Below are 13,881 nucleotides of genomic sequence, written 5' to 3' on the forward strand. Positions count from 1 at the left end.
TTAATTTAAACCAAATTGGCCGCAATCATCAGTGGGGTTCCTAGTTTTGAAATGTATTCGGGTTAAAATATTTCATTGTATTTTTCTTTCAAGCACAAGATTGAGGGAACTTATCAGCTAATATACTAAAGCAGTATTACTGGTTCCTTTATTTGGTAAGGCTTTGTATTTTCCTTCGACGATAGGAGACCATAAAACAATAGATAGTTTAGCAAATCTTCATGTCAATACTATAGTATTAATGTATGGACTTTTTCATATTGGCCCTGTAACATGCCCGAGGTATTAATAATGGTCAAGGATGGTTGTAATGGCCCGAGGCAGCACCCAGGGCCATTACAACTGTCCGAGGCCATTATTAATACCAAGGGTATGTTACAGGGCCAATATGAAAAAGTCCATATATTGATACATTTATTAACCAACTTCATTCCAGAACAGTCCATAATCAATTTTAAGAATATATGTATCAGGGCCATTATAGACATATGCACTTTCATGCTTCTGTTGACAAATTTAATAAGAAATATGTCTTTGTTCATAAAATATGGCATTATTTTTTTAGATGGAATTGGTTTTTGTGTGTGTGCACTAGTACTTTTGCTTTGAATTTTATTTTTGAGAACTGGAAAAGATCATATATCAATCATTATTTTTTGTATTGACTGTAAACAGTTGTCTGTTGTGTTTGTATTCACAATGTTGGAAGCCTTGTAGTGAACTCTAAAGTGTAAAATGATGCAATGGCTTTATGTGCCCATAGACATGGTGCCAGTCAGAATATAAGGAATAAAAATACCATTGATTATTTTAATCAACATGAACAAATAAATCAACATAACAATGTGTCACTGAATTGTAATTTTCATACATGTATAATGGAATATTAGGTTCCATTTATTCTTGTGAACTATCTAGTTCATAATACTTCCTTTTCCCAGAGTAAAATTATTCAAGTTTATAACACCACCTGTGATTGTTGCCCCACACAATACACTAAACGGATTGCTTTCTTTCCTTGTAGCTGTTGATATCATTTTCGAATTCATACAACTGCTTTGTGAAAATATTGGATTTGGTATGTTCTCTTTTTCTATAACAGTTTCTAATTCCTTGTTTATGTTATCAGTATTGTTGTCATTGGGTCCAGTGTCAAAACTGTGTTCAGGTTCATTTACTATAACTGTGTCAAAGCTGTGTTCAGGTTCATTTATTAAGTTGACAGCATCCAATTCATTGGATCTTTCTGGAGTTGTCATTTTAGTTAAGATTTCAGATGCTTTACATTGCTGTTTGATTGAAGGGATGTTATTATAGTATTAATGTATGGACTTTTTCATATTGGCCCTGTAACATGCCCGAGGTGGTAATAATGGCCAAGGATGGTTGTAATGGCCCTGAGGCAACGCCGAGGGCCATTACAATTGTCCGAGGCCATTATTAATATCAAGGGCATGTTACAGGGCCAATATGAAAAAGTCCATATATTGATACTTTTATTAACCAACTATAAGGGCAACTTCATTCAAGAACAGTCTTCGAGTCTCGGATCCAAAATTATACAGCTATCCACAAACTACAACAGGACCAATACAGAAAAGCCGGTTTCATAACATTTTTATTAAATGGTTTTAATTCTTCTATTAAACAAAGAGTAAGAAACTTACCGTGAAGAAGATGCAAGAATTTCATAGCTGACCTACAACTTGTCTTTTCGCATTCAATTTCGCATGTAATTTTGGTCAACAATGAACATTGTGACTGTCAGATGTAATTTCTGATTTCTCATCCAAGTACTTAATTTTATGCTATTAAAATTGATTTTATCTAGCAAATAAAAAGTAGCTGGGAAGAATAAATCAGACAGTTTAACGTTACTAAAGTCTGCATTCTGAGGATTGAACAACGGAAATGAAACAGTGATAATAATCGTAAGTCGTACTCGAAAAAGGCTGTGAAATATTTCCGTTTCAAGTCGTTACAAAACGATGTCAATGAACATTATTTAAACTTGTTTTTAATATGATATTAAGTTTAAAAAGAATTTAAAAAATGTCACACTTATTTAAAGAAATAAACGACATTTTGATTTAATCGATGTCCCGTTTCATCTGTTTAAAATGCATGACTGTACATGTGATTTCGTAATGCATGGCTGAGATTTCGTAATGCATGACCGAGATTTCGTAATGACTGGCTGTAGCAATTTCTTCGTTCATAATGACCAGATGTCGAAATTTTCCTTTTATAAAGCATGGGTATTTCTATACATATTGTAGTAAGTTGGTTAATAAATATTCGTAATAGAAAAAGATCAATGATAAGTTAATATTGACATTACAAGACCTTCGACCAAAAAGAGATATTAAGTTGTAGGAGCCCGAATGGTGTGGACATTTTTTACAGTCTTACTGTCTAACAAACCATCAAACATTTAAGAAAGGTACAGAAAAAGCTTTAACAAAATATTATTTCCATAGAATAAGCAATTCTTGATCGGCATAATTGTATTTTACATATATATACAGTACTCAGACTGATATATACAGTTACTCAACTGCATCGAAAACGGACCGATTATATGACAGTTACATGATTTGTTTGTAAAAGTATTAGACATTTGTAGCTTCAAATAGACACAATGAAATGGTTTTATAAAATTAAAGGGTAAATTTATATTTCTATCCCTCAAATATTCAAAATAATGTATTTATCTTCTTTTAAAATTAATTATTTTTTTCCCTATACCAACCTAATTGACAATCAGCCGATGAATGTTTTTGTTATATATATTTTGTCTTTTTAATCCGTCCGTAATCAGGAAAGAGATTCCTAACAAGCAGTTGCTCTTTTGTACAAGAAAAAAAAACTTACGACTTAAAGTGATTGTAAGTTATACTGAAATGCTCCTTACATGTACCTACCCACGAGTATTTGTTTTTTTTAGATCATCTGTGAAATAAGTTGCAGACATTGTAAGAAAACAGTAAGTTAACTTCTTCCAACAAATCGATTTTTAAACAGCTTGTTGTACAGCTGTCTATCAAACAGATCCAGATACACAAGGTTCTTCGGTTTTTTTAGGTCAATAATCATATGCTAATGTTAAATTATTACAGTGTTCTCTGTCCAGTCAAATTGATTGATTTATATCTTGTTTTGTAATCAAAATTGCAAGGTCTGTACACTTCAAATGATACAATAGTATTTAAACAGCATAACTGTAACATCTTCTCGAGCAAATGATTTAGTTTAGAGTGTGTCACTCAAAACGTGTAAAGACGAGATATTTTGTAAAATTCGATCATCATTTTTAAATACATTTAACCACAAGAAAACACTTATTTTTATTTAAGTCATCCGTCGTATTCCCTTACAAAAATGTCTTTTACCTTTTCTTGTTTTACAATTGCACGACATTATCATATATAATAGAATGTAATTAAAAAGTAAAGAAAAACCATGGTAAAATATATTCAAAAAAATATAGTAATAATTGGCCATGTAGTGTTTTGCAGAGAAATAAAAAAGAAATAAAAAAATATTTAAGTTATAATACAAATATTGAAGATAATAAACTAGACTGGTTTTTTACTCCAACTTTTATCTACAATTTATATTTCAACTAATCGCGATTAAAAGGAGAGGATGACATATTTCAAACGCACAAAATGTTCTGGTGTCTGTCAGTATCTCGTTTAATGACGAATTATGCTTAATTTACTCTTTAGTTTTTCAGACATACAGCGATTTCGAGCTTGATATTTTGTATTGACATCTGTCAATTATAAAAGACTGAATGTTGACTCTAGATGTCTTGATCATGTTTATAGTTCTGCGTCGTTCGAGTACTGTCTCATCAAAGTATATCTTATATCTAATTTTATTTAAACCTGAAGAGCTGACTAGGATATTGACATAATGTCTTCCATAGACTTCTCCCGAACAACTTAGCACTTGTTAATACATTTAAGAAAATGCCAACACAATACAAAGTGCTAACATTTTAACAAAATTGAATTCATTGCCAATTGACTATAAAATTTCATTACTGGTCTTGAAATTGTAGAAACCGGATATTCTGCGAGGAAAGGTTGGGGGAGCCAGGATGATTTCGGAAATGAATATTCTGACCCGATAAATGCTGTAAAAAAATCTTAAAATAACCGTAAACAAGAGAGTAGCCAAACTGCTAACAGGTGAAGTGAGTACAACGTCAGAATAATACCACCTGTTCCAACTTATAAGAATATAAAATGGTCGTCCCTCAAATCAGACTGTTGTCGTTGTATCTCATGTGACCTTTTTAATGAAGTTCAATCGCGAAAAGCGCTTGGGATGTAAACAGTTTAAAGTGTTACTTCTTTAATGTTAATATTTATTTTTCATTCTGGACCTTATACAGCTTGCTATATCATGCACTTTAACTCCATTTGAAGGCCGTATGGTGACCTATAGTTGGTTCTATTGACATTATATAATCTTGGTTGGATAGGTTTCTCATTGGTAATCATATTCCCGCCTTTTTTCTATATCAATTAAGCAATGCGTGAGTTACAATAATTTGACAGTGTGTGGTTACTTATCTCTTTTGTCTATTTTTTGTGATCCATAAAATGATATGCTTAACTCCGATTTGGAGTTTTTCTTTATTGATTGTAATAGCACATAACCGTCCTGATTATTCGTGTAATATTGGCTGATGGACCTAATTAGTCATCAATAATTACCAACTTTAATTTACAAACCTTTCCCGTTTTACCGAATTTGATTACACGAGTTCGTCTGTTTGAAGACAAAATACTATAAGAAATATTTATATTTATAAAAATCAAATCTTATCGTCCAATCAAAACCACTGATACTTGAACTCTTAATGAGTTTCATTGCCGCGAAGCAGTTGGAAATCCCGAAAAAACGAGATAAACGACAACAAATAATAAATTATGAGTACAATGCGTTGTTCTAGAAACAAGTTTTTAGAAAACGTCATACTATAACGGGCGGCCCTGTTGTCTTATCAGTAGTAACCTCTATAGTTAATGCGATAAATCAATTAATCATATATATTTTTACCATATTCATTGTATATTGTACTATATAATATATTTTTTTAATCCATTGGATACTTAACATATACACTTTATATTTTTCTTATAGATAAATACAAGAAAATCTGAATACTAGTATCAAAATAAGGAGATGTCGTATGAATGCCAAACGAGACAACTATTCACCAAAGTAAACATACAATGTTAAACGTGTCTGCATTTGGGTCCTTGTGCTGACAGAGAATATGGGTAAATTAATCATAGCATTGCCACATCTCTACACTACACTTCAATACAATCTTATCAAACGAAAGTTTTTCTATTTGATTGAATGACCATTTCAAAAATCAGATTGAAAATGCATTTGCTCTAACTCACGATAAAGCCATTTTCTGTAATGAAAACAGATAACTTAATAGATTTTGTAAATGCACTATCGGTGAGGTATGGCATTGCATTTTTGGTTTATTATAAAAAAGCAAAAATGCTACATCCTGGTTTTCAAATGCATCTTTTTTTCAAAAGCATGTATGATAGGTAAGCAAATCTTTTCATACTAGTATGGTTATAGTCTCTTAAGTCAGCTCATTAAGGATATTTGTGCATTTTTCAGACAGAAGCATTAGGAGAATCTTGGCCTCAATCTAGAATAAAATATATTCTAAAATCAAACGATGTCAAAGTCAGAATTGAATCCCTATACATAGATTGTTTCTAGATCAATGATGACAGCTAGCGTAAATTATGCTTCAATTTGTAATAAATTATTGAAAAAAAATGGAACCTGACATAACAACACAACTCAATGTATAATTGAGGGTCACGACATCGATTTTGATAATCAGAAATGCCAAAAAAAAAAGGGATTTCATTTTGTATAAATATGTTTAGCACATCTGTTTTATTTTAAATTTGTCGGTTTTTGAACTAATTTATAATAAAAACCCTTTTAAATCAAATGGCTTATTATAGCTTTTCATATTTTGGCAATATTCCAGTTAAAGTCTACATGAATCATTCCGGACGGTCTCATTAAAGGACCTACCTATTGTATTGTTTTGTTAATTTGTTTTCGTCTAGAACATGCATAAAATATTTGCCACTGGACATTAAGCAGCAACAATCATCAACCATGTTGTTTTGTACCTGAATCATGCTGTATGTTGTTTTTTTAGTTTTGTTTCAATGTGTCATGTCGGGGCCTATGAAAGCTTGCTATGCAGAAAAAATTACTCTCATTTTGGAAGGCTGTACGTACTTACTTTAAATTTTGTTAGGTATCTGATAGCGATTAGTCTCAATGGCAGGCATACTACACGTAAATCATTTCATTTTGTAGAAATCATTTTGAAATAGTTGTTCGCCATTGATTTTGAAACTCTTTGAATACAATGTTGATATACATTTTGCATTGCTTTGATATAGATAGCATACAAATCTAGCTTGAATTGTATGGTTAGGACATTTACAAAACCGGACAGTTGATGATGATTCTTTGTTTCTCACGTGGCAAAAATATCAGATCAGTTATTGAAATTAATCAGTTGATTATAATGTTTAATATGTTGATTTTATTTTCTTTCAATAATTTTCTGCCATATTGAACATTATTTAATGATTTTTATACAATGTAGTTATGTAATGCATTAACATGTTGCATCTTTTTCAACAATATTAATGTTGTTTTTGTAATTTGACATGAGGGAACATTGGTTGCATAATTAACTGTGTTATTAACTTACAATTATGCATTGTTTTGTTATTGTTATTGTTTAGAACTTCCGCTTTTCTAGTATAGTTTCCCTTATTTATTGTTAATATACTACATCTCCTACATGGAAGTGCATTTAAAGATCCCATACAGACGGACGTGGTATTGGATATATTTATCCCCTACAAATAACAAGACGTGGTAGTGTCCTTTTTCACCCCTATGCAAAAAATGGCGCGGTATCGTGTTTTCAAATTTCCTGCAGACAAACATACGTGTTTTGATGGTATATTGATACATCCCCAACAAATAAATACATGTGGTGGCGTATTAATACATCAATACAGTCAATGCTCATACATCCTTTACGAATGATACGTAGTTGTGTATTTATACATCCATACAGACAAACAGACGTCGAAGTGTACTCTTACATCCCTTTAAAATAGAACGTAGTAGCGTATTTATACACCAATACAGATAAACAGACGTCGAAGTGTACATCCCTAAAAAAAATCTACATTACTACAAAAAATAAAATAATAAAACACCCCGACAGACAGAAGGACGTATTGTTGAATGTATTCTTTAACAACGTATTACATACAACATATTCTTGGATTAATTTGCACTTCTCATAAATGCAAATTGGAACCACACTTTTTTAACGGTAGAATCATCAAATTTGGTAATAATGTACCTCTGGGGTTAGTTAACACAATACTCAAAAAATGTTGGTGTGGCTCGCCTGATTCGGCAACTGGAGTGAAAACAGTGACAAAATCCTGTAAGATATTTGTTTCACTCATATGACTTTTTAAAATCCTATTGTATTTTGAAAATCCTATAGGATACAGTCATAATCCCAAAGGATATTTTTAATATCCTACAGGATATTTAAATCCTAAGGGATTTATAATCCCTTAGGAAAATAAAAATATCCTATAGGATATATTTTCTCCCCTAAGACTAAGAAAAATCCCTTAAGAGAAATAAAAGAATTTCCTACAAGATATTTTTTATCCTATAGGATATTTGTCTAATAAAACACTCCTGTGGGATAAAAAATATCCGATAGGATTAATAAAATTCGTAAGGGATTTCATTACTGAAAAAATATTCTGTGGGATAAAAAAAATCCTAATGGTTAAAAATAACTCCTAAGGGATAACAAAAGATTCTAAGGTAGAATAAAAATTCTATGTGAGATTATAGCAATTCATAAGAGAGAAAACGTTTCTATGGGAGAAAGAAATATCCCATTGGAGAAAAAATCTATTTTGGAACAAAACCAAAGTTAAGAGAATACTTTTTATATATTCTCGTACTAAGTTAAAGTTATTGACCAAGCAAGTCGATATATATCATTTAATCTGCACGGCTCGGGTAACCCTTTATAATCCGAATGACAATAAAAAAAAATTGTTATTATCTGGTTTGACTTTGAAACACTGTTTTCAGATTGATATTGTACACAAAATTTCATAAAATATTTCATGTCCTTGTTCAAGGTATGAGAAACACTTTCTTTTTCATATTTTTACACTAAAATAGTCAAATTGTTTTGAGTCTCGCTACACTCGGTGATATTTTTAAAATTTTATGTAATTACACGCCTGTCAAAATCCAGGATCCGTCCCCTTAAAGTAAGAATACTGTTGAACTGTGCAGTATATCTGAGGTAGTTAATGCACACCTTTACTATGCATTATCAAGAATATAGCACAGTAAGAACAAAGAGATTTTACCTATGTCATGTATTAAGTAAAGGAATTGTTTTAATTGACCAAATATCCCCAGATTTCATTGTTCAAGAAATGTAAATTTTACTACTTATGACACAAATTCCCGATCAATGTGTGAGATTGACTGGTTATTTAAAAATGTTTGAAAAAAAAGAGGTGCTATGGTTTCTGAAATTATATTATATCTGATAAAAACTGCTCCAAACTTCAGAAAAATCTAATTTCCTGTACCGACAGACACAAACAATGTTCTGTTTGGTGTATTAACCTTGTAAAACTGTTAAAACCAATATTTACACGACATATATATATTTGTTTATTTGGAAAAATAAAATTTAGTGAAATATTGTCATATACTATAGTTTACAGTCAAATAAGAAATATCACACAATATATCTAATAATTAGAGACACCACATAATTTAAAGTGATGGTCAAATTGTTTTCCCATTCTCAGACCTGTGCTTTCGTCTAAAGGAAAGTCACACTATTTTCTTTTTAACCATGGTACATGTACTAAACATCCTGAATTCCATTTCGGATAAGGTTTTTCTTTTTCTAATCAAATTGAAAGTTTTTTAATCATTTTAGAGTAAAAAAAATTTTAAGCAATTAAGCGAGGAAATGAATATTCATGTACAGTCTATTTTAAGTACATAAACCCATCATTAATTTATTATTTCAAAATTCTACAGACTAAAAAAAATAAAAACAATTCTGACAAATCAATAAATGCAATGTTATTTAAAAAAAACTTATGTAAATAGTTTACTATTAAACATATCACTAAGTTCAATGTCTATAATATCAAATGTTACCTGAGATGATTTAACCATGGGATCCATTCCTTTTTTTTCAATCAGCCATTCTGTTACCTCCATCTCTCCATTTTCAGCTGCCAAATGTAATGCTGTTTTACCTTCCTATAATGACAACATATATTTTTGTTTCTGAGAATTCAAAAATGAGAAACGAAAATATATTTTCTTTGATTTTTTTTTTTAAATTGATAAACGAATGAACGCAAATTTACACGGACTGTCGGTCCATTCGTTTTTTAATTATTTAAAAAATTAAAAACGAAAAAAACAACAACTCAAAACAAAGTTTTTGATATTTTATATCAAAAGTGAAATGAGACATTTGAATTGAATTTTTCTTTGGGATTATTTGTCAAGGAAACATCAAAACCTATATTCTTTATGTTTTCCTAGTCATCATTATCCGCCTTATTTCGCATATTATCCTTCCCTGTATACTGTGTGGGTGCATACATAATAGACCACCGGAATAGGAATCAATTGCAAGATACGTAGATAGAAGAAACAAAGATTTTCAAATATCTTATTTTCACCAATAATGAGGAATAAAATTGTTAAATTCTAGTATTACCTTACCGTGTAAATAAAGGAGATTACTATTGATAAGAACACTAGCCTTTTCGAAAACCAAATCAATACTACTAGAATCAGAGATCAACGATGAAAAGGAAAAACTTAATCCCTTAACCTATACAGGTATGGATCCGGCTATGTCAACTTTTATAAGGATAGAAATCTAGGAATTATAAGGATTGATGATTATCGTGAGGCAGCAAATATTACGTGCATATTTAGGATGATAATATTTTATGTTCCATAGATAAATTCCAATAAAACTGTGTTAGTTGACAATTTAAATCGAGAGTAATTATACGTTGTGATTTATCGAGAAACTTTCCAAAAGATGATATGATACTCTTGCTCATTATTAAGTCTTTCCACTTTTCTGTGGAAAGACCTATTGTTTTTCTTCTGATTATTTTTTTTTCTTCCGCCTAATTTTGTTCTTGCGATAAATATTTGTTTTGCAATATGTTGCTTAGATATTTGATATATGAAATCGAACAGTTTATGCGCTTTTGAAATTTATCCTGCGTAACCGAATACTTTTCTTTGAAGGATTTATCTCCCCAAACACTGTTTTCCTTGTGTCCAATACTCCTTCGCAACCGTAAAAGATCACTACAAATTTATTTTATAAAATTGCTCGTTATATCCTTCGCATGATTTGTCCTATTTTGACCGAAGCAATATGAACGCTCCATATGAGAGTTATTTCCCCTTATGCATTTGATATATGTGATTTTGTATTTCTATCTTGTAAACCATAAAGACCTAGGATCTTTTGATTTGAGTTCCTTGGTCCAAAAAAATGAAAATTAGGTTAAGGTCAAAGGTCAAGGTCATATTCTTATTTTTGAAATTGGATTTTTTCACTTATTCCCAAAAACTGTATAAGATATTAACACACTATTTTTACTAAATTGTTAGTTGCGACATGTCGTAACACGTAAATTTTGATTGCAAGGGTACGTTGAACGTAAAAGGGGGTTTTCTCCCCTCTTGTATTTAAAAATACGCGAATGGTGATATAACTCATTAACCAAATACAATTAAAACCTATGGTCTTTTGATTTGAGGTCCTTGGTTTATGAACTTGAAATTGATCTCAAAGTCATAGCTTATTTTGACGTTCTAGAATTTGACCTTTGTTTTTACCTCATATGTATACATGATAAAGCCATGAGACCTTTGGCAAAAGGTATCAAACCATTTAACCTTGAAAATAACAACCGGAAGTGACCTGGTGTAAACCGGAAGTAGCTATTTTTTTTAACTTTATTAAAATAAAAGTAAATAGAACCAGATATTTTTGGCCTCAGTGTCAAGTAAATATTCAAATTTATCGGAAGTATCATTTTTCAAACCTGAAATAACAAATTATCTCCCTTATTTAAAAAAATATTGTATAGAAACCATATATTTTTTGAATCAGCGTACAATAAGCTATCATTTGACTATTGAAATGACATTTTAAACTTACTTTTACCACTTTCATATTAGAATACATTGTTTTTGGTGGAAAGACCTTCAATTGTTTTTAATTAAATCTATCACACTTCTTAATTAATATAGATAGTAAAATTGATTATGCTATAGCTAGTGAACATCTTCTGTCCTCAGTTCTATATTTTTCTAAACAAGAAATTAGTTGCTTGTTTGATCATTCACAGATTAAACTACGTCTCAAATATTAATTGAGAAAGAATGTTTTTATCAGAATGATTTATTACTAATTGCCTAAATACTGTTATAGAATGGACTAATGAGTTTATAGCTAAAATTGTAAATGCTCTCTGTGATGAAACTATTATGAATGATATTATAAATGTTGATACCAAAGCATTTACAGAGGTCCAAAATGGAATTAATTCGGCCAATGAAGAGCTTAATAGATAGCAGACACATGATGTCGAATGGTGAGAAAAAGAAAGACCAACAAAACACTGGTTAGACAAAGGTGTCCGACATATCAGTATTTGAACAATTAAATTTTTTAAATGTTATCAGTAACAAGATAACGGGACGTATTATAATATCTTGTACCCGTCCGTCCTTCCGTCCGTCCTTCCTTCCGTCCGTCCGTTTGTCCGTCCATCGTCAACATGTCGGACAATTATTCAAATACGCTTTCACCAATTTGCATGAAACTTTGGTGAATTATTTATATCTATTGACTTGAGCTCCCTTTCGATTTTTATTAATTTTAGATTGTTCATTCCCGAGTTATGGGTTTCTATTCATTACAAAAGGGGGATTTTCCTGTTTTCGAACAATAACCCCAAACACTACCACCAACTTGCAAGAAACTTTGGGGAATTCGATATATCTATTAACATGAACTCTCTTTTGATTTTTATTTATTTTAGATTTTACGTTTCCGAGTTATGGGGTTTTATTTATTAAAAGGGGGGGGGGGGGTTACAGTTTTCGGACAATAACTCAAAATGCTTTGATTATTTTTCATGAAACTTTGGTGAATTGTTTATATGAATTAACGTAAGTTCCCTTTTAAGTTTTATAAATTTTAGATTTAACGTTTCCGAGATGTGGGATTTTATTCATAAAAAGTGGGTGACTTTCCATTTTTCGGTCAATATATTTCAAGTACGTTGAGCAGTTTTTATGAAACTTTGTTGACTGGTTTATAACTGTAAAGTAACGTCCCTTTATTTTTTTTTAATAAATTTCTGATATGACATTGATAAGTTATTGAACTTTATTCTTTGAAAAGTGACGGGCGTATCATGTGCCCCTGGCGTAGCTGTTTATTATATCTTGCTAGACTGAATATTGATCATTTAAACCCATTATTGAACAAAAATTTCGAACTGTCAAAATCCATTGATTTACAAGGTGTATATTCTTGGTATACATATGCTAAGAATGTTTTAACAGTCAATAACCTGAACGACAAAGTGTCCAATTGTTAGAATTTTACATTATTTGAAACATTTAAATCAACAATTGAAAATGAAACAATGACTATTATGAAGATTTATATAAAGTAAAAGATAAAAAAATCGACGAAAGTAGCAAACGTGTTCTGTATAAAAAAACTTAATCCTTCACTTGAAACAAATTTTTACTTATTGTTTAATGATTTTTCTATTAGGAGTATTTTTTTTACTAAACTTCGTTTAAATGACCATAGTCTTGGAATAAAAAAAAAAGGTCGTTATTTTTAAGGTCCTCGAGAACAAAGACTGTGCAAAACCTGCAAAGTCATCGAAGATGAATCACATTTTATTCTGAATTGCAACGTAAACCAGAATATCAGACAACATGTATTTAATGATATCATTAAGATAATGAACATTTGATTCATTTCCATGATGAACAACAATAAGTTCTGATATCAAACCTCGCTTCCTTTAGACATGTAAGAATTATATGCTTATTTTTTAAAAGTTCATTAGAACTGAGGGCTATTGAAAATTGTAATATTGTAAATCTATCACTAAAGATTTTTTTTTGTATTCTGTGTCATTTGTCTCGTATTCTGTTTTGTTGTGTGTTTAAATTTGTATTGCCACACAAATAATGTAAATGTTTAATGACAATAACATTGATGCGATTTGATTTGAATATACCAATAAAGAAATGTGGAATGATTGCAAATGACAACTTTCCACTAGAGACTTATGGACGTGGATTAAATCAACTTTAGGTCAGCGTACCACCTTCAACAATGACAAAAGTCTAGAAAATTTTCTATCATTTATACAGGTAGTTATCTATGTCTTTGATACGGTCCCTCTATGGATTGGCTACCACGTGACATTACATATTTCAACAATCAAATTCATTTGAAGGTTGGAAAGTAAAACAATAAATACTAGGTTGCAGTCAAAATAAATACCAAGTATAATGATAACGCAATCATATAATTCATGCTTTGAGACGGTCCCTGTACGCGTTGTGTGTGTATTTTTTAATACAGCGTGCTGTTGTTGTGCATTGTGACAATAAACCTGGGAATAGTTTATTGAA

The 13,881-nt window shown here is 30.7% G+C and overlaps 2 protein-coding genes across 2 annotated transcripts in view; one reads left to right on the top strand and one right to left on the bottom strand.

The window, feature by feature from the left end:
* The window catches only part of LOC143079541 (uncharacterized), a 303,363-nt gene that overhangs the window by 107,566 nt on the left and 181,916 nt on the right, over positions 1-13,881 (top strand). The window lies entirely within an intron of this gene.
* The window catches only part of LOC143079539 (uncharacterized), an 87,817-nt gene that overhangs the window by 68,713 nt on the left and 5,223 nt on the right, over positions 1-13,881 (bottom strand). The window contains exon 3 of the mRNA XM_076254942.1: positions 9,325-9,429. Coding sequence (XP_076111057.1) covers positions 9,325-9,429 — 105 coding nt within the window. The remainder of the gene's footprint in view (positions 1-9,324; positions 9,430-13,881) is intronic.

The sequence above is a fragment of the Mytilus galloprovincialis genome, chromosome 6 (genome assembly GCF_965363235.1).
Source record: "Mytilus galloprovincialis chromosome 6, xbMytGall1.hap1.1, whole genome shotgun sequence".
Lineage (NCBI taxonomy): Eukaryota > Metazoa > Mollusca > Bivalvia > Mytilida > Mytilidae > Mytilus > Mytilus galloprovincialis.